Genomic DNA, 22,589 nt, shown 5'->3' with positions numbered 1-22,589 from the left:
TAATCTGTGAGAGAGGAAATATCTGACCCCTTTGCACCATCATTGCCAGCAAATGGCTAAAATGTTAAGAGCTGGAAAATTGGAACAGGCCTAACGTATAGCGCGAGTCAAGCCTCAAAGCTCCAACAAATGCAGTGGTGAACACTGTCTGATACTGCCACAGGACTCACTACGGACTCGAGTCATAGAATCAGAATAGTTTGGGTTGGAAGGGACCTCAAAGATCATCTAGTTCCAACCCCCCTGCCGTGGGCAGGGACACCCTCCACTAGACCACGTTGCCCAAAGCCCCATCCAATGTGGCCTTGAACACTTCCAGGGATGGGGCATCCACAGCTTCTCTGGGCAACCTGTTCCAGTGCCTCACCACCCTCACAGGGAAGAATTTCTTCCTAACATCTAATCTAAATCGACCCTCCTTTAGCTTAAACCCATTACCCCTTGTCCTGCTGAATTCAGTGAAAACTGGTGTATGAAGTTTTGTGTACAGTAGCTCCTCCTTGGTTATAGGTTCATAGAATTCCAAAAGGGTTCTTAAGAGATCAGCCAGCCCATCCCCTGCCCTCAGTAGTTTATTTCCTCTCAGCAACTGGAGATGACAGAGAAAAGAGACCATATTTTATAACATTATTAATCATTTGTGGGTGGTGTTCTCTGAAGACACACTAGAAAGTATAATCTGTGTCTGTTCCCCAAGTGTCTTCTACACAAATAACAAACTGTCCTCTCACTCTGTAGCTTGACTGACGCTACCTGAGATTTGAAAAATACTGGGAACAGGCCTCTTCCACGTAAATTTTTAAATTTTTATTTGTTTTTATTTTTTAGTGAGAGTATGTCTTTCCTTGTTTTTATGGTATGTGACACTGATCACAGAATCAGTAAAGGCATCTTTGAAACTTTTAACCTTCAGCAGAGTATTTCAGAAAGAAACAAACATTTATTTCATACAGGCAGGAGTTCCTTAGTAGAAGGGAAGGACTGAATGCTGTCTTCTAGTTTTCACCTTTGAAATTACTTCTTGTTATGTTGTGTTTATGACTGTCATGGCATTAGAGAATAGAGTTATAAACCCTCCAAAATACTTAAAAGGATTAAATACATAAGGAATAAAGTTTCATCTGGCACAGCTACTTGGACATAAGTAGATAAGAGCTCCTTTGAATTTGAAATGTGTATATGTAAGCCATATGCACTCTGCTTAGCTCTTTCCTAGCATAATCCTCAAAACCTTCACTCCTGCAGGATGTAGGAGGAAGATTCAGCCATTTTAAGTCATGTGGATCACTGGATTTAATACTGATGTGAGTGAGCGTGAGCCAGATTGTGTGAGCATTGCTGGCACCAGGTAGAGCTGTTGTTTCATGTGAAGTTGAGGAAGTTTGCTCACATCAGGTAGTTTTTATCCAGGTTGCGTAACACTTGCAGAATCTGGCGCTCTATTCACGCATTCTGCCAAATCTAGCAGATGAAGAGGCATCATAAAATATTTGCAGGATGTTCAAAATATTAGAATAGGATCATAAATCAGGCATTTGCGTTGTTCTGGCAAAGCCTGTCAGAACAATTTCTTCTATATTTATTAAACCTGTCTGCACCTTTTCATCACATAGCATTCTGTTCTGTATTCCTTTTCTCACTGACTACCTTCTGTAAGCTGTCAGGGATGACTTAGCTTTGGACTTCTGCAAACTAGTTTTTTTAGAATAAGCCATTCATATTTTTAAAATTTTTTTTGACAATCATTTCCCTTCTGCAATTAGCCTGCTCTGTCTGTCCTCCCAGGCACCTTTCCTTTCAAATGAGCTGAAATGACAGACCCATTTATTTGTGGCTCAAATACATTACAAACTCTTGAACTCCTCTGCTAAAAGAAATACGGAGGACTACAGTGACTATCCTGGTTAATAGAGTATCTACAACATCCCTTCTCATTCCATTTCTGCTTTCTGACACAATGGTGTCAGCACTAGCTGTGCATATATTTTTCTGATGCAGATACCTGTGCACTTGAAAATAGGTCCAAACCCCTCTCTTGGCTGAAGCAGTAAGAAACTGGTGATTTGGGTACGCTTGCTTCCACCCACTGGAGGTCAGCACAGATCTTCATAGGAAGTAGGGAGAAGCACTCTGGGCTTGTATGAAAGGGAAATGTTATGATAGTGGATATGATGCTCAGTGTTGCTAGGAAGGTGTGTTGCTCTGCATTGTACCTGATGTCATCTCAAGACACTTGACAGCAAATTACTTATGCGTTCTTCCACTTGATTGAGACAAAGAATAGAAGTGGGTTTTGGAAAACATTCACGCAGTAAAGAGAAATGATTACTGGTGTTGAGTTTAAGTAGCAACCAATTGAAAAAAAACCAAAAATCAAATTCTCTACAAGTACATGAAGTCTAGTCGTTTCATTTTTAAGGTCAAGGGGAAAGTAACTCCTTTCCACTGAAGAGGTAGGTTGAGGATCAGGTTGAAGTAGTCTGAGAGGATAATAGACCTGCAAAGCCTGCTGGAGACAAAAAGTAACCTGCAGTATTTTCCAGATGGTCAGAATTTCACCCATAGTTCAAAAGGACCTGACAATCTGAATCACACAGGCTGTGGAATGAAAGGCCAGGCTGCTGCAGGGAAAATTACCAAGATCTCCAGATTTGCCAGAAACCAGTGAGCTAGAAAGCAGGGTTGTCTTGTTCAACTACTTTCCCTGAGTCCCACAAATATTACTGAGTTTAAAGCTGTCTTCATATTTCAAATGTCACTGTAAAAATGTAGCAATAAAAGATCATTTGGCTTTATGGTTATTTAATAAATGAAGAACTAGAACTTGCATCTTTGCAAGTGATTAATGTGGAGACTGCTTTGGCAGAGAATTGATAAAATAATCCAGACAGAATAGTGAAAAATGACTATATCAATTTCTCCCTTTTCCCTATAAAAAGTAATCTCCCAAGCACTATTTAGAAGTTGCAAAGATTTTTTTGCAAGCTTTTTCTCGATGACCATAATGAGATGGTATCTGTAATTGTTGCTATGAGGATGTAAGTTCTCTGCAGAAATTTTGGGTAGCTTTATTGACACTTTTTATGTTAGATGTAAGCAGAACGATTTCATCACCAGCAGAAGAATGATGAGTACGAGGTTTAAACCCAGATCCTGAATACAGCCCACTATTGCTGTCCGTTTAAACAAAAATCTGCCAATGCTACGGGAAGACAAACAAAAACGTCTTTACTGCTTCTCGTGAAAAGAAAAATGCAACAACTAATGTTATTACTATCAGAAAAAAGGTGTTTCTGTCAGATAAGGAACCAAGAACACATTCCTCACTAAATCTCTCCATCAGACGCGTAGCCTGCGTACTATTGTTACTAACCCCTTGCTCTGTAATCTCTGTATATATGTCTAATTTATCAGTTTCTTGTAGATTGTCAGCAGCCTGCTGCCTCCATACCGCCACACGGCTCACAACTAGCCAGGGGGCCAGATTGCCAGACTGTCAGGTAAACTTCACTAACTCTTTTCTCTTTGCACATAGCTGCATGCACGTCTGCAACTCCCTTCCTCTTCTGTACGCAAAAGCTCTCCGCTGCAATCCTTCACTAACAGCAAACTTTTGACAACTCGAGGAACAGTGATAATGTCTGCAGTGACAGTACAAACAGGAATGGCAGCGTTCAGGGGTTTATATGTATGTAAAAATATGGAAAAGAATGCAAAGCTGGATCTTGGCAGTCCTCATTTGGTCTTTTTATGCACAGTTTCTCAATGATGCTAAAATAGTAATGATTTTATTTTGTCGCTGGATAAATTTACGTAAATGGGGGACTTTTCATTTTAGGGTAGGTGTAGGTTTCTCTTTTTGTAAGGCACTTGTGAGGTTTTTGCAGACACTTCTGAGAAAGCTCTCTTTGACCTGGAAACTCAGACCCACCCTCAGTCAGCTCTTAATCTTGTTGTTAAAAGTAAACTCGTAGGTGGCACAAAGGCCAAATCACGCTTCTGAGATGGTTGAGTTAAGGCACCAAAAAACCAACCTAAGGAAAAAGAGATGGCAATATTTTCCTTATCTGTTCACGGAATATTCTGTGCATATATCCACTTACGCCTGTACTCTCATTTGAAATAAGTTACATTATTTTTAGACCTTAGCCTGATCTGTAGTGACCAAGCGGATCTATAGCTCTATGTATAATGAAACTATTTCCCACGCAGCACTAAACTTCTCGTGCGTGGGAGTCTGCAGCGATGCCCACGGGGGATGGGCACGGTACAGCGTTCAGACTGCACGTCAGGCACTGCCGAGCACCAATTCTGCGAGTCACAAGAGCTCTCTCTGGCCTTGGAACAGCTGCTTTGTTTATGCCTCTTTTTTATTGCCTATAAAGTGGAAGTATTGTTAACTTTCTTACTATTTATGGCTATTATGAAAATTTTACTGATAAGTTGGTGGAAGCTCATTATAACTGATAAGTACCACTGACTGGTTTGCAATTTGGAGTTTTACAGCACACTGAAAAAAGTCACTAGTTGCATTTAAAAGCTTTAAAATCCCTATGAAGTGGTTTCTGCTGTATTTTTGGATGTCACAACAATTTGAGAATATCATTTGGAGCTTGGATATGTGGAGGTTTAGTGTCAATAAGTCTTATTTTAACCCTATTTAATTTACCATCACAAAACCAAAGCCTATTTAGTTTCTTCCAGAGCTACTCTCCTGGTGGAGAATATGCTGTGCTACCATCCCTCTCTAAACGCTAACAAACAATTACTCCTGCAATTTTAAAAATTCTTCTCGGAATGGAAGACCTACCTGATTTACTACTGCTATACATTTACCTGCAAGCTTTATGTTGTTCTGCAAACAACCCCACAGAAAGGGATAAGGTCCAAAGGAAAGTCTCAGGGTTTTCTGTTTTGTCCCTGCATTCTTCCTCAGTTAGGAAGACCTCATTAGCTACGGCCAGAACTGGAAATGTTGTTCAAGAGGCCTTTCTCGCCATGTTTCCAAATCAAAACTGCGGTATATGTAAAACAATAATGATAATTAAAAAATATGGTTAATATTTAAAAAAAAAAATCAGATCAGTCATCCCCGCAAACGACGTACACCTATATACTTAGCTGAACTACTGACTTTCAAATGACAATTGGTTTTTACCACTAGATTGATAGGCTTCTGGTGAAGTGAAAACAACACGCTATTTTTGATGTATTAACGCTGTTGCCTCTCTTGTCTCGGCCATAGAGCTGCACAGCCTTGTAAAGCAATGAAACATAACAGATTTAATGCAAGGCAGCATGATGGCATAAGTTGCTGAGTGCTTTAAATAAAGTAATTAAAATATGGAGTAAAATTTAAAGGCATTTGAAGAACCAGTTAGACTTACTGAGGTTCAGATTTTCTAAATCCAGCAGAGGAGGAAGACGGGAGCTTGTATTGCCCTTCCTCATCCTCTGATAGTCCCTCCTTGTGTGGCACATGTGCTTTCAATCACGTGATGCCAAATGAGGCAAATTAAAGGTGTGCCTAGCCCTGAAGTCACTCATTTTGAGAGAGGGTGCTTGTTTTTTAAGTCTCTAACATTACTCTTGCAGTAACGTGACCTCTCAGTGGCATTTCACCCAGGATCAAACAACAGATTGTTAAGACTTGTAATTCACACAGATGTTTGTTCTGCACCCTGCAATATGTCTAATCATGTCCAAACTAGTTAATATGCCTGACCATAACACAGATTCACTCTGAACTTTAACATCAAATACGGAGAATTTTCCCTCATCCATTGCCTATACTGAATTTTAAGTGGGACTTGTGTAACTCTGAATTTTCTAGTAACTGTGAAAGTGCCCTGATTCCAGTGCGTAGGTTTTGGTGAACCACGTGAAAGTCTCGCTCTGCCTTCCATGCATCACCTCAGTTTCTAGGTCCAGGACTATGGGGCAAGCAACCCAGTCTAGGCTTACTCTGAAAATTACTGGATAATGTTCACACTTCCCTAGCATCTGTAGCTACCTGCCTGATGGACTATATTGGACAAGATTAAAATATTACCATCATCCAATATTAAAAAGAGTGTATCTGTCTTGGACCATATTGAGGTTTCTGTTGAATGCAGTGAAAACCACATTTTCATTATCAGAGGCTAAACTCTAGACCTAAGTAATCTATTAATAAAACAAAAAAACAGACCCCAAAACCCTGATACTGCAGATGAAAGTAATATTAATTTTTAATAAGAAATAATGTTTTTATTTCATATAAAATAGGAAATAATTTTAAAATAAGGTAAAATATTACTGCATGCAAAATGATTGCATTCCAAAAAATCACTAGTCTGTTTATATTTTCCATAGCTGATTTGTTACAGTTACAATCAATGCCAGACAATATTGCATGTGAATGGCATCTTTAAGACGGAGAACAGAGTACTTACTAACACCAAAGGGCTTTGCATGCTATTTTCCAATTGATTTTAGAAATACATGATTAGCATTTTTAGCAGAGGGAGGAGTGAAAGCTGCTTAAAACCAGGCAATAATACTAACACAAAAAATGACACAGACTTCATTCATTGACTGAATGAATAGCTCCCCAAATGATACCGGCCTTTAAAGAAAGGTTTATAAAAATGTCTATTAAAACCAAATGTTTTAAAAGCTGCACATACCCCTTGCGGGGGGGAATGTAACAATACTCTTCCTTATTCTCAGTTAATAATCAACAGCTTCAGGTTCTTCCATGTCTCTCTCTTGCTTCGTGTTACTAACCTCACCTGCATCCTCTACTGCCTGCGACTGCCAACGTGCCTGAGAGCTCAGCTCCGGGACCGGCTGCCACAACACCTATACTGCCATAAAAAGCACGCTGCATGCCATGCATCACTTGCCAATTCTGATGTAATTTTTGTTTATATGCTGCTACAGTAATCTGCATTATTGAACTGGATGTATGTTTGGGTTTTTTCTGAAGAGAGGATGGTATAACAGTAGAGTGTTAGGATAAGATTCAAATGAACTAGGAATGCAAATGATGGATGTATATATGTTGCTGCGAAGGTGCCCGATAACCTTGTAATTTTTTTTTCTCTTCCTAATCTCCCTAATATTTATTATTGGTTGAAAGAGGAAATGGTGAGACAAAGTTTTATATTTGTTCTGTGCATAGAAATGTGCTTGTATTTCAAAGTGAGAAGCAATGCAGAATTACCATGAAGAGAAAATGAACACAATTCTAAGCACAGTGATTCCTAATCTGAGTTTAGTCTGAGATAGTTTGTATTACAGTATTTGCAGTCAGGGCTGGCTTTGTACTGAAGGTCATGCCGAAACATTATTATGGTTGTGCATATTTGCGTAGAGGAGAATCTCACGTGTCTCAGAGATCTTTCAGGCCATTGCTATACATAATTAGTTATTAGTCACTACGGCCGTTTCCTCACCAGTCCACTCCCTCAGAGCATGAACATCTTGTGTTGCTTATTTTTAAAGCTGGGAAGGAAGCCCCAAAAGACAAACATATCTCTGCGAATGAGCAAGGAAAATGTTGAGTTTCTGTTCCTTTCTGACAATTACAGAAGTCCTTTGAAGAAAGAAATGGGGCAGCAAGGAGGGGGAGAGTAAGACAGTCTTTGTAGGGTAACATGACTGCCTCCTTGTTTGTTTTCCGCAAATGTGATGTTAAAGTTCTAATTCACTTTTATTTCTTGGGAGTACTTAAGATTGGTGCTTCTCCTAAGCCTGTCTTGAAAACTTAGGAGGTGCTGAAGCCAGGAACTGGCTCCTGGTAAGTGGATAAGTTTGAGAGTAAATGCAGACTTTTTGGGTCCATCTGCAGTCACTTCTGACACAGATTCATTTGAGTGGAGTAGACAAAGATCTTGCCCAGATCCTTCTCTAGATGCTGTATCTGGCAGAATATCATAGAATCATATAGATTCATAGAATGGCCTGAGTTGGAAGGGACCTTAAAGATCATCTAGTTCCAACCCCCCTGCCATGGGCAGGGACACCCTCCACTAGACCACGTTGCCCAAAGCCCCATCCAACCTGGCCTTGAACACTTCCAGGGATGGGGCATCCACAGCTTCTCTGGGCAACCTGTTCCAGTGCCTCACCACCCTCACAGGGAAGAGTTTCTTTCTAACATCTAATCTAAATCGACCCTCCTTCAGCTTAAGGCCATTATCCCTTGTCCTGTCACTCCATGCCCTTGTAAACAGTCCCTCATCACCTTTCCTGTAGGCCCCTGTAGGTACTGGAAGGCTGCTTTACGGTCTCCCTGGAGCCTTCTCTTCTCCAGGCTAAACAGCCCCAACTCTCTCAGCCTGTCCTCACAGGAGAGGTGCTCCAGCCCTCTGATCATCTTCGTGGCCCTCCTCTGGTCTTGGTCCAGCAGCTCCATGTCCTCCTTATGTTGGGGCCCCCAGAGCTGGACGCAGTACTCCAGGTGGGGTCTCGCGAGAGCGGAGTAGAGGGGCAGAATCACCTCCCTCGACCTGCTGGTCACGGTTCTTTTGATGAAGCCCAGGATACAGTTGGCTTTCTGGGCTGCAAGCACGTATTGCTGGGTCATATTGAGCTTCTCATCAACCAACAGCCCCAAGTCCTTCTCCTCAGGGCTGCTCTCAATCCATTCTGTATTTGTGCTTGGGATTGCCCCGAATGGCAGAAGAAAAGGATAGTTACAGACATGGAAAGAATTACTTAGTGAAGACAGGTTTGGTGTCTTCTCAGAGCGTTTGATTAAACAAGTCCAACTATTAAGGTTCAAGAAAATATTTTTAGATTAAATATTTATGCCTAGGTGCTTAGGGTTAGACTAAATCTACATGTAAACTGAGGAGTCATAGTCCGTAGCACTAAACCCTTTGGGACTGACCTACTCAGCTGAGCACAAAACAAAGCTTGTGAGGTCCTGAGCTTCTGTAATGCACTCTCACCAGCTGTTTTGCAATCAGGAGACTCATCTTCAGAAGCATTAACATGGAACAGAATCTGACTTAAGACATGCAGGCCTATGATCTTCAAAGAAGCCCACAGGTGGAAGGACTGTAGCTCCTGCTGAATTGTAATACCTGTGAATTTGTGGTCATAGTCTCCTAGGCTTCTCTGACTTGAAATTGTGGACATTGCCATCTAATTTCTTAATTGTGATGGTGCACACTTGTGTCTGTCTTCAAGCGAGTGCAATGTCATTTCTTTGTTTCCCTAAGTAAATGCTGTAAGTGGAACTACAGACATTTTCAGTACCACTGGCATTTCCAGTGGCAGATTTTCAAATACCTCTGGCATTTCAAATTGATTCATTTTCAGCAATAGACTAATTGTGTTCCTTCAGCCAACACTCCGATAGTCTGTGCCGCAGAGATAATATGTAACAGCACGGTTTCTAAAGAAGGAAAATGGAAAAGGCAAATTTTCTTGAAGATGGGGACATGAATGATTATCCTTCATCATATGTCACACTGTTGAGCTTGGAATAACTTCAAGACTGTAGAACATTTGAAGCATTAGGAAAAAACCACTTCCCAGACACATTAAAGAACTGGTTTAGGCTTTTTTTTATAAATTGCATTTACTTGCATTCTATTTTGGTATCTTGTTTTGCCACATGCTCTCTTTGAAAGTTTAATGGCTGTCACTTAGCTTGACATTGGCTAGATGAGCTGAAGTTCACCCTTTTAAAACAGGACTGGCCAAGGCTGAGGAATCATACGGGACAGACTCGCTTAAGCCGTGTCCACATTGCCTACCGTAGTGTAGCATAGGCTGCTGAGCTGCCTTTAAATGAGCAAACCTGAGTATCCAGAGCTTTTCTAGCAGGAGCATCCCGGAACTCTGCACCAAGAAGTGGAGTACACTCGTGTTAGCTGCCCCTTCGCTTTGTGCTGCCACTGCAAGGCTGCTACTCCAGCCCCACCTGGTTTGCTGAAAGCTAATTCAGACCTCCCTGCGCTATGTGTCAGCGTCTGCTATAAACGCACATTTAGAGGCTTAAGGGGGGAATGCTGTTATCAGACAAATTCTACATGAAAAACAGTCAAATGACAAAAGTATATGATGGAATTGAAGAGGATTCAAACAGCACAAAACCAAAAGAAAACAAAACACACACCCCACCCACCCACCCCCCTTTGGAAGTGTTAATTACAAATTCTGTAATAGTTATGTTGCCTGATGAGGAAGCTTAGACCGTATTTGTATTAATGTACTGGTAAATAGGTTGCATTCAGTAAGAGATTACATTCTCACAAAGTGATGAAACCTGATTTCCAGACTGGCACTATCCTTCATTTCAAACAATTTGATCAGTTGCATATAGAAAATCTTTAATGCTCGCATAAAGATGGCGCCTGTATTTTGTCCCTCAAATTTGCTCCCCCATTTTGCACATGCCTTCATTTCTCCACGCAACATTTTTCATCAGAGCACGCAAACGACAATTGTGTACATGAGCTGGCAAGCAGGGTATCTGTGGCATCTCATGTCCGCATCCAGGTGTCACCGAGTTGGGCGCACTGAGGATTTTCTCTGTGTATACTGTGTATCTGAGGATACAGATTTAGAGATGAGGTTTCATCTGCTTTTAAAGTTCGTTTCCAGCCTTGTACTATTTACGTGCATGTAAAAAGTTTGCCGTGTATTTTAAGGCCTTTTTCTCTTTTCTTTTTAATTTTCAGTCCTAATGCTCTTCCAGAAGAGCAGCCACATTCCAGCTCTCAGTGTGCCCCTCTCAACTGTCTCTCTAAACCTCCTCCTTACCCCTAATCTTCACACGCAACGTAAGAGAAAACGCAAACAGAGTGGAGTTCACGCAACAAAGGTTGGGGTTGTTCCCAGCAAGCAGGTGGGCGGTCCTGCCTTGCTGCTGCATTGACAAGCCTGGATTCGTATCCCCTGCTCTGGCGACTGAGGGAAGGTTGAGAAGAAGAACACAAAGCACAGAGCCCAACCTATCAAGAAGACTTTTTATGGTTCCTCTGATTGTATTCAAACTTTGCTATCACAACTAAAGTGTAGTGAAATTTAACATCTCGACAAAAATGTTCCTCCCAGCTGCTTGGCTTTACCTCTGAAATAATGAGAGACTTAAGCCAATATTAAAAAAAGTATGTTACAAAAATCCTACCCTCACATCCTCTAAGTTCAGCCATAGGAACCAGTTCAAATTTCCTTTTGTCATTAAGGGTGTGATATTTATTTCTTACTTTATTTGCACCAGAATTTTGTGTTTATAAAATACGGTCTTTTTTTTTCTTTTGAGAGTTGTATTTAATTGATTTTATTTTTTAAAAACAAGCAGAAATAGCTTACGTGAAGAATGACCATGTTAATATTAAAAAAAAGCTTGTTGCATTGGTCAGCATATGGCCAATTTTTATTGCACAAAAATGTTGGAAATGGGTTGAATTGGAATGTTAACAATGACTGTATATTTTGCTGCTGCACTGATATTGTTTATGCACTTGGGTTTTTTTAATTCCTATTACACTAGCTTCTGGTTTTGTTCTAGCTCTTCACTGAAAGATAATTATTAAGCCTAAGAAGGAGATGAAAGGATGATGTATTGATTTGTTTTCAGTTGTTTGCTTGCGTTGTAATTATATTTTTGCGTTTCAGACAAGTAGATGAATTGGTGCTGTTTTTTGGGGTTACTTTCTATTTGGTACCTGAGAAAGAAAATCTAAACCAAGTAAAATGTTGTGTGCTAATTAAAAACATTCTCTCCTCCCGCTCCCATATTCAGGATACTAGTTCGAGGCCTTACTGTGAAAGGCTAGTGTGAATGGCGGAGTCGTATGCATTTCGAGTGAAGTATTCTGTGGTGAAAGAACTCATGCAGGTAGGGTTAATGGTGTGGATCAAAGTTAGTAGGACTTTACTGTAGTGCATTTTTTCCTTGCCAAAAATCAACAGACACAGAACCTTAGCTCATGTCAGTTTATGACAAATACTCAGGTGATCTACGCTACGCAGACTCTATCGCAACAGTGCACGGTGTTCCTAGTTAAAGATTCTTTCCTGCAAAAGCTGAGTACGTCTGGGGTTTTTTTCTTAAAAAGTAGTGAGTCTCAGAACAGAATCAAGGATAGAGGAATTTATTTTGCACAGTACCTGACAGCAAGGCAAGCGGCTAAGTAGGGGGTCGTGGTTCAGCATCGATGGGCATCCTGTCTGGTCATCAGCGCGAAAAAAAGTCTGCAGTACTGCCTGCCTGCCTACTTGCTGGTAACTAGCAGACTCCTTGCTTTGTCAGGTGGCCTTAATTTTATTTACAGAGGAAAGGCTTAGATATTTCCACATGTCCTTATTCCTTCTCTGCAGCATATGTGTGACCGAGAAGCGGGAAACAGAGAACAGCCTAAGGTACAGAGCAGCTGGGGGAAAAAGATTGCTGCAGGGGTGGTTGGAATAATTCTTTCATTTTCTGCCTGACTCTGAGAAAATGAAGTCAGTCTTCTGTTAGTGCTTACCAAATGTTCCGACACACAAAACATCAGCAGAGGAAAGAATCGGTGACCACTCAGTGTGCCTAACAAATCATTATTACCATAGTACCAGTAATGAAGGTGCTGTAAATAGAAATACTCTATGTCATCAACAACGTATGTCATGTAACCTTGGCAAAGCAGCTGAGCTATTGTAACAAAACATTCAGAGTCAGAGGTGGAGAAAATAGGAACAAACTGATATCCAATTCTGATCAGATCAAACAGACAACACTCGGCAGTGTTTCGACTTCGGTTTCCATGTGGTTCGTGTGATTCTTCTCGTATACATTTACATCGCTATTCAGTATCATACTTAACCTACGTGTTGTCTTCTCATAGAAAACTCAAGTGAAACCTTGTTCAGCTCTATCATAATGTCTGACACTGAGATGGGCTGCTATTTTGATTTTTATTTTTAGAAAAAACCAACATTTTGTCTGAGGCAAATGCCACCTTCAAAAAGCGTCTCGGAATTCCTGACCAGACTGGTGTATGAATATTGTGCAGTGGCCACGTTTGCGTCCAACAAAGACGGCTACTGTATATTGTGAACAAGACAAAGAATTTGCATTGCACTTTGAATACAGTTACTGCAGGCTGCACTTGGAATAGTTTTTCCTATTTTCATATCCAAATCAAACGCATTTTCCCTGGATTTAAGTTAGATTAAGCAGAAATTCAGTGAAATAAATTTCCTTTCTATACAGATACAAATTTATTGGAAAAAATGTTGTATCGGAACAGTTGTTTAGGAATGTGTTTGTTTCCAGTTGTGATTTGCAGAGCAGCTTTGGGAAATTGAAACATCGTACTGGTACGTCCACGTGGATTAAGAGTTACGAAACAGCATCCAATGGTATAGAAACTGTGGCCCCGTTTTATAGAAATAAATGGGTTTATTAAATTTTTTATTCTCTTAAGCTTTAAATTCTTCATTTCTAAGTTTTCAATTTACATTTTTAATATGTAATAAAACTTAAGTGTCGGAAACGTAAGAGAACTAGAAACAAACCAACTTAAATGTATAAATGGCTGTAGTTATTGCACTGTAAGTTATAAAACTGTGTAGGTTCCTGGGACAACTTTTGTCAGTTAACCAGTACAAAATAAAATATATATCTTGAACTTGAGATGATAAACTCTTCTTTATTACATAGTGATTGATAACATACTACTTTGTGAGAGATTTTGTAGGAAATATTTACATGCAGACAAAACCAGAAACAAAAGCCTGATTTTTTAATGGATGCAAAATATTATGTCTTGCCCATTTAAAATTAAATTATGGTGTGTTGATACCTATTCTGATTTTTAAAGATTAAGAAAAAAACTATACATAAATTTGTAACTAATGGTTGAGTATACTCAGAAATGTTGAAATGTGCCCTATACAGTAAGGAAGCGATTCAAATCCTGCTCTGACTTTTGTATCTGAAATGCAGCTTTTGTTCTCTGTGATGGCCTTGAAATTTCTTTGGATTTGGAATAGCCTATTCAGTTCTGGGGCATTTTGGTTTGGGTTTTATTTTCTGATGTAGTGAAAAAATATTCCTTGTTCAGTGAAATGATCTACTTCTGGAAATCCAGTTTATAGGAAATATGTGGAAAGAAAAGAAATGATTTCAATATAAGGGGAGAAAAAGATGAATAAATACATTGTAAAATGTAATAGTATGGAAAATATATTTTCTATCAGTCAGAAGATAAATGGAGGTTTTACAGAAAGAGGAAGTATTACCATTTTTCATGCTAATCGTATAGAAGTTTCTGCCTTCTAGATGGAGGCAATAGTGATATTCTTTCTGATTGATCTGATTGACAGGTTGGCATCTCTGTGCTTTCTCCCATCACATTTTTCACAGTAAATTAATGTAATCATAGCTATACAGTAGGGTTCATAGAATGAAACTGCAATTAACGCTGCAAGTTTTAATGCCAAGATGACTTTCAGTTTATTTTTTTATTTTAAAAAAATTGCCAACTTGTTTAAGCCATTTGCTTTATTTAAGTGTGAACAGAGAGGAGATTATATTATGAAATATAACCTCACTTACGAAACATGACCTCACCTGTGAAGGCTGCTCACGATAATTATGTTGCAAATACTTAAGGAAGCTGTTAGCAAAATATGACCCAGTCCTTCTCACACTGGGAACGATACTCGCGAGTCTGGGCCCTTATTTTGATACCACCCTTTTCGTTCAGCGTGCAATGCCAAAGTCCGTAGTTGTGCTACCAATGCCACTGGATTGATAGCTGGACTGATCATTGGCATAAGGTATAGACTGTATCAGCCCTTCTGAGGTCTGTTCCTTTCTTTGGCGGAAGATGCATATCCACCGAGGTTACAGTAAATTTCTTTCCTTTGTGCTTCGGAAATCTTTGCTTGAGAACAGCAGGCACTGAGGTTTTACCTTTGAAGTATGCTAATTGCTATAGTTACCTCTTTAAAAATTCCAGTCATCACTTTTCTTCAGTTTTCCTTTGCTGTGTGTGCAGTGAGTCTGAAAGGGATATACAATATTCAAACTTTTTTTAGCCATTAAGGGTTGGGGTTTTTTTTAGTATAATTAAGCATCCTGTGGAAAAGAAACAAAAAAGCGATTGCGTGTTGCCTTCAGGCACACGTGCATCTAAATATGCAATGTAAAATGCATGCATGAGATTCTTAATGTCATGTAGCTTTTCCATATCCATAACTAAGCTAGAAAATTCTTATTTCTTGTGCGACCTGCATATTCCTCCTGCTAGAAAGGCAAGAGGACTATCACAGTGAGTCTGTATCTTTCATTCTGAGGTGCACAGCTTAAATCCTTATTGGATTTTAATCTGTTTCCTGTGGAGTTCTTGAAAATCTCCTCCATTAAATCTAATGGCAACCAAGTGACAAACTGACAAAAGGTAAAGGAAAAATCCTATATTCCATGACTAGAGTTAATATGTGGGCAGACTCTGGGTGATAGGGCATTGTGTTTCAAAAATGTCTTTCTATGAAGCTCTGCATTTGTTTTGATTATCATGATTTGCCGTAAAAGAAAGAGTGGAGAAGAGTGTATGTTTTTCTCAGCATTAGTAAACCGAGTTAAAAAGTTTTTATTGATTATATGGTTATTTGATTTCAAGAATATTTTGGAAATCAGTAAACACAAGCGATTGATAAAAATTTCAAGTAGACTGGCTTGCTAGCTGAGTTGTTACTTTATCAGCTATGAAGAAGAAGTAAGAGTAATCTAGCTTCCCCCCCCCCTCGTTCACAGATATGGCTATGTGTGCTATGCCAGTGGATAAATTAAGTCCATTTTATTAGTTATTGCCCTATTGATTTTCAGCCCTGTGGTTTGACTGTTAAAGGGTTAATTAACTTGATCCTTTGTAAACAATTAAAAAAAAAAAAACAAAACTGATGTTTTGTGACTTTTGTAATCTATTTAATGTTTCCATTTGCATGATGTTCTGTATCTAACGAGGCATACAGATTGCTGTGTTCCTTTCAAAAGAGTTTTAACATTGGTGGAGTTCGTGACAAACACAGATTTGTATACTGTATGTTTACTGCTGTAATAACTCAGCTACTCCTATGTTGAATTGACATTATGTTGTCCTGCCTTCTTGGGGTTAAATGATGGAGTGTTTCTAGATGGTGAAGAATATAAAAGTATATATGTTCATTTGCTAAAGACTGAATATTGGAAACTCTTCTTGTTGCTACTTCATGCTAAAAGCAAAAAAGTTAAATAATTCTTGTTTCCAAAAATGCATCATTTGTTTTTAAAATTGAAGTAATTCCCATGTTAACTCTTCCTTGTCCTTGTAGACAATCCTAGATTAATGCCTTGTGAGGGATTCATAAAGTCTGTGCTTGTACATGTGTAATATGATCATGCAGTCAAATGGTTGGGAAAAACACTCTAGTGCTGAAGAAAATAATTAAAAGAAGCCAATATACTGATTCTTACATCTTTATGTTCCAATTAAAATTACAGTGTAATGCATAACTGTTCCAGTGAATAAACTGGCCATTTTTGTTCATTTAATTCCATGCTGTCTGGTCTACTTCTGTTTACGTCAGTTTGCAGTGCATTGACTTGGCTTATACTTTTGCATTTATTTAGTTCTTAAAGATCCATAATTGTAAGTTTAAAGGTATCAGGCAGGAAATTGAGAAGGAAAATCACCATTAAAGGAAAAGGGAATCACAATTAAAGGAAAGATGCTTCCTCTCTTTTCTGAGATTGAAGCAGATACTAAAATACTGATTGCCCATCTAGTGTTTCCAACAGATTTGAGTAATCTCTGAAATGCTGCAATGTCTGCATAAACTCTCAGTACAAGAATGCTTTGTAAGATGCAAATCTCCACCCTCAGGGGATGTGGAAGCAAAGGAAGAGCTGAAGTCAGCATAAAACTGGGAATGGGAGAGCTGTGGACACTACAGCATACCATACCTGCTTTTTTCCTTTGTGGAAGAGCCTTGCTCTGACAGCAAGGGGGTCAAAATCCTCCCCCAGAAGCCAGCCCTGCACTGATCCAGCAGCTCTGCCCTGGCAGGCAGGCAGCTGCTGCAGCTTCCCCCATGAACCTCACTGCTCGCAGGATCTCTGAGGGGTAGCAAATGTCCAGCTTTTAGAAACGGGCCAGGAAATGGGAAGAGCCTGGAGGAAGGACTGTGCCTCCAAGCCTGCTGTGACGTTTGACTCAAAGGGAGCTATTGGAGGGCTGGCTTCGTTTCTGGCTGGCTGGCAAGGTGCTCTGGATAGTAAGAGGATTTGTGTATGGTGACAGAAATGCAGTTCAAGACCTGTTACTTGTTTAAGTTCTTCCCATTTCTCTCTTTTCTTCCTTTTTCTCATCTAGCAGGGGGAGGTCTCCCACTATCTGTGTTCATTGCAGAAGTGCCTTTGGCATTGCATGATCATTTTAGCAGAAGTGTGGCTGCTCTGTGTAGAATTTTCTTACACTCGGTGTTCCTCCCCTTCTATTTTAAATTAAAAGAATTTCTGAGAATTAAAAAAAAGGGGGAAAGCAGACTTTTCTTCCTCCATGTATGTGTTTCGATAGCAGTTTCACAGAGGGTTGCCCCTTGTGTGAACATTCTCATGGCAAAGTTGATTTAAGAAACTTCTAACCCATATTGCTCCTTCCCCTTCCTCTGTATCATCCCTTCAGCTGGTCCTGTGCAGCTCTCTGAGAGGCAATGGTATGAATAAGGTCACTGAAATAGTCTGAGTTAAAAAAAAAAAAACAACTAAAAAATTAATCTTTTGTTTCCAAAGAAAATATCTGTGTAATATCTCCCTTGAGAAGTACCATTACCCCTGGTTCTGGAGCAGGAGGTAACTTCTGACAAATGAACTATTGGTTTTCCTATAAAGATATGCCAGATGATAATGGAAAAGATCCCGAAGCTAAAGTTTACAGCGACTGCCACTGCAAGTCTTTGTTTCCAGATACCTCCCTTGATAAATCCTGCAGTTACGCTGAGAGAAATGCAGAGCACTCCCAGTTGTACCTAAAGGCAGCAGGAGCCATAGTTTGACTCTCTTACCACCATAAAGCACTGACAGGCCACTGGCAACTCAGGTCCAATTCACAAAAAATTACTGCGTAATTTTGAACAATGTTGAAACCTAGATTTCATGAGACCAATAGTAAGAACAGAGATACTAATTATGAAGAGGGCCATCTCAACGGGCCTGACATCCACATCTTCTAGCAGCCTGTGAATGACAAACATAGAAGAGAAGATTTTATGTATAGAACAAAATACGGGGGGGAAATGGAGCTAAAATAGATAATAATAATAATAATGTGCATCCTGGGAAAAAATATTTGGAATAAAGCCACCTCTCATCTATTTATGTATGCTAAAGGCACAGGCACAACTGCTTTCCTCTCAGTGGAAGGCTTGAGCGATTGCTTGAATGAAAGAAGAAAGTCCTAACTTTGCACAAAAATAAGGCTCAATACTATAGTTGGCAACTCAGCATAAGCTTAATAACCCAGTAAAAAATATTGACCTTTGCAAGAATGATTCCTTCTTGACTAGAGCAGTATATTAGAAAACAGAAATTTCACTCGGTATTATTTACAAATTCTCTTATGTCATATTGGAGGTATCTAACTCCAGGAATAAGGTTCGGTCACTGGTTTTAGAGGAAAAAAAATCATGTTTACATTATTGTGATAATAATATATGATTGAGAAAATGTTATTTGTGAGAAAGCTCCATATGAAGGCGGGGCGGGGGGGGAGAAGCCCTTTCATCTCCCTTAAGTGAGTTATCAAGAAACTTTAGAAATAAATAATGAGACAGTTGTGTCCATTTAAATTAATTCATAGGATTCCCTACCTGGGGAGGGCTGTCATCTTTTTAAGTGTTGATTACCTCTCTCAAGAAAATTGATTTTTGCTATTCAATGCTGTCATATTGGTTAAAGTATTAAAACTGAGGCTATTTACTCAGATTAGGAATGTAATATGGAAAGCTACATGAGTACAGAGCTCCCTTGAAGATCAAATTCTGGACGCAGAGGATGTGGGCCCAATATTTTGTTCCCTCTCACAGAGATAGGCAAGGCCTATGATCACAGGAGAACAAGAGCTACTGTTTTTACAGCACACGGGTCTTCTTCTATGCCCCTATACAAGACTAAATGGCTTTGCTATAGCGATAAGAAACCTCTGTTAGAGACAGATGACCTCTGTAAACTCAGATGGCTCAATGCCAATCCATCCAAGGTAGGTCTTTCTACAGCGATACAGCTTGTTAGTGCTCTAAGATGAAGTGGCAGCTGTCCTTTGTGGCTATATGGATGCTACCACCAGGCCCTAGACCAGGGAAATTACTTTAGAATCAGGTGGGGTTTGACCCATGTCTTCACAGCTGATTGGGAAACTTGCTTCGACCTGAATGAATGGGCCTGCCATTCAGTTTGTTTCTTTTAAAATTGATTTAAAGAGATCCCTGGGCTGGAGCAAAGCGCCACAGACTTCAGTGGGCTCCATCTGGATGTTGGGCATTCACCTGCGTGGAGTAGATGACAGGACAATGGCGTAACATGGAGTATCTTGTGCAATTTGAAGATATGACTGGCGAGTGCTTTTGTGACCAGCTTGTGACTCGACTTCAGCCATGCAAAATGTAAAATTAGAACTTATATAAATGCACTGCATACAAATACCAGCAATCTCAAAGTCCTACCTTATTTAAAAAGAAAATGCGTCTGTGAAGCTACCACTGCTTTCAAAGGTTTTTGTTATCTCAGCCAAATGCAAAGTAGCTCTTTTTATCTTCAGAGCACTCTATGCATATTCATTCATTCCCAAAACATCTTTGCAAAACTGATACTGTTATCTCTTACCTACACATAGACAAATAGAGACTGTGCGATGGGAAAACATCAACACTCAACAAAGTGAGCCAAGTTTCTTTACATGTAACCGTTCACCTCTCCATGTACATACACCCTGCACACACTGGAATACCGAAGTGGTTTAGATGCGGTATAGGTGCTCTCAGCAAGGGGAGCTATTTAGTCCATGTGCTACCTACCCTGCTCCAGAACCTGCATTGCTCAAGAGCTTGAGTTGGCTCAGAGCTCGTTCTCTATTTCTGCAGTGCTTGGTATTAATAAATCCTTACTATAAATAGCTGAGGTTTAACATCCACGTTCTGGTTTTAATTTCCTTAGACCTATGCCCTCCTTCTGACTGTCTGCCAGGCCTGTAAACCAAAAAGGCAATTTGACTCACTAGGCCCAAGATGAAAGCATGGCCTAAACATGGGAAAACTTTTCTTTCCCCAACAACATTAGCTCAATAAAACATGAATGTTCTTTTTCTGGTAGAGAACTTGGATTTCCTTTAAAGTGACTACATCCCTTTAAAGACTGTGTTCAAAATAATGAATATAAATCTGCGACAGAACCCAAATTGAGATTCTGGAGTTTCTGAAGTTTCAGACCCCCTCGTCTGTGCAGTTATGCTTAGTGCTATTTATGCTTGAATATAAAAGCATGGCACATTTCAGTATGGGAAAGTTACAGCCGTTTGCAGTGCATCAAGCCTCAGATGTATAGTGTAAAGCTTGCTTGAAATGCTGAGTTCCAAAATTAGACAATGTTAGATCACTGGAGGTACAAATACATTTTAAAAATTATAAATATGAATGGAATGCTATTTTTGAGATTCAGGATACAAGAGTGTTTAAATGGATCAGGAGCAGCATTTACATGCTTTTCACAGCCTTTACTCCAAAATAATCACATTTCAGCCCAGAAAGATCCAAGGGAGACTGTGGAATGTGGAACAGAATGAAAGAAAACAAGGGTGGATGAAGCTAACTTAGAGGAGTCTGCAAATGCAGCAACAGCTTTGAAGTCTCTCTGTTTTAAGTCACTGTAAAATATTGAGAAGCATGCTGAAACTCTTGTGCATGTACCATATGCCTCGTTAGAAGCAGTCTTAAGTACCTGACAGCTTGGTTAAGGGAGTATTGCAATATTGAGACAAGTATACTCTCTTCTAGAGCTAATAATTGTAATTATATATACTTATGGAAGTAATAATTGTGCCTTTCTTTTCACAACATGTTTTATCAGCCAATTGCTCTCCAGGTGTTTTTGGTTAAAGATAGAACCAAAACATTTTGCTTTACTCTTTAGGTAAGCATTCATAGAAAGACAATGGTTAATATTTAATGTATACAGTGCTTTAGCAGTACACAGCTCTTTAAACAAAGTATGATCCCATATGTCATAGCACCGACAAAAGAGAGCGGAGCTGGGGCTAGGCATTGGGAATAAATGCAAAGCAATGGCAAAGAGCACTTGGTTACGTGGTCACGCATTCCCATGCGGACAGAGCCCCTGCTCCCAGCTGCAGCCCTTCCCGGAGCTTGTGAACCCCACGTAGGGAGCATGCCAGAGGAACAGCTCATAGCAGCCACCAGCTCCTTCCACACAAGCTGTCATCTTTTCCCCAGGAGTCACCACCAAATTTCCCACCACCTCTACCAGGCATGGGCCCCTCTGAGAAAAGGGAGAAGCTTCAGGACCAGAAGTGATGATGGGCCAGGAGCTGGCTGCTGCCTCCATCGGTGGATGAGCACAGCCCGCCGCCAGCTCCCCACCAGCCCCCTGGAAGAGCACTCCCAGGATCTCGCTGGCATGTATTTTCCTGTCAGACCACAAGGAACTTGTGGGCCATATCAGGAGCAGCTTTGCCTAATTTAAACAATTTTCAACAGTGAATTTAACTTGATCTGGCAAAAAGCTAGAGAGACTATCGATTTTGGATGTGGAGTACACCTAATGTGTAGCTGTGCTGGTGCAGCCTCACCTTGAGTACTGCATGCAGTTTTGGGCACCACAAAAAGGACATAAAACTATTGGACAGCATCCAAAGGAGGGCAACAAAGATGGTGAAGGGTCTGGAGGGGAAGACATATGAAGAGAGGCTGAAGTCCCTTGGTTTGTTCAGCCTAGAGAAGAGGAGACTGAGGGGAGACCTCATCGCGGCCTACAGCTTCCTCACGAGGGGGAGTGAAGGGGCAGGCACTGATCTCCCTCTGGTAACCAGTGATAGAACCTGAGGGAACGGAATGAAGCTGCAATGGGGGAGGTTTAGGTTGGATATCAGGAAAAGCTTCTTCACTGAGAGGGTGGTTGGGCACTGGAACTGGCTCCCCAGGGAAGTGGTCACAGCACCGAGCTTGACTGAGTTCAAGAAGCGCCTGGATAACGCTCTCAGTCATGTGCTCTGATTCGGCTGGTCCTGTGTGGAGCCAGGAGTTGGACCTGATGATCCTTATGGGGCCCTTCCAACTCAGGGTATCCTATGATTCTATGATTAACCTGTGGTGGTGATAATGAAGAATATTCTAACTTCTAAAAGCACTCAGTCTTTGATAAATGAATGCCATTCTGCAAGACTTATCTAACAAAACTGATTAAATAGCAATTACTCTCTCTAAGCAGCAATCCTTCAGTAAAACTAAGGGATATGTGTGATAGCTTTATCTCAACATGATTTCAATAAATTCCAAGAATTTGCTTGCAATAGACAAATTTCTTCTGTTCAGCAAAAAGGGGGTAAAAC

At 40.1% G+C, this 22,589-nt stretch overlaps 1 protein-coding gene across 4 annotated transcripts in view; it reads left to right on the top strand.

Annotated features, from left to right (window-relative positions):
- Positions 1-14,117, top strand: part of BICD1 (BICD cargo adaptor 1) — a 185,999-nt gene extending 171,882 nt beyond the window's left edge. For 2 of the 4 annotated variants that reach the window (XM_054842780.1, XM_054842799.1), the window contains 2 exons: positions 3,425-3,500; positions 10,680-14,117. In XM_054842780.1, the coding sequence (XP_054698755.1) occupies positions 3,425-3,500; positions 10,680-10,767 (164 nt within the window). In that variant the 3' untranslated portion in view covers positions 10,768-14,117. Of the gene's footprint in view, positions 1-3,414; positions 3,501-10,679 lie in introns of all 4 variants that reach the window. The other 2 variants (XM_054842789.1, XM_054842818.1) reach the window with 2 other exon arrangements.
- Positions 14,118-22,589: the final 8,472 nt, after the last annotated feature.

The sequence above is a fragment of the Grus americana genome, chromosome 1 (assembly GCF_028858705.1).
Source record: "Grus americana isolate bGruAme1 chromosome 1, bGruAme1.mat, whole genome shotgun sequence".
Classification (NCBI taxonomy): Eukaryota; Metazoa; Chordata; class Aves; order Gruiformes; family Gruidae; genus Grus; species Grus americana.
This window is presented reverse-complemented; position numbering and strand designations above follow the sequence as displayed.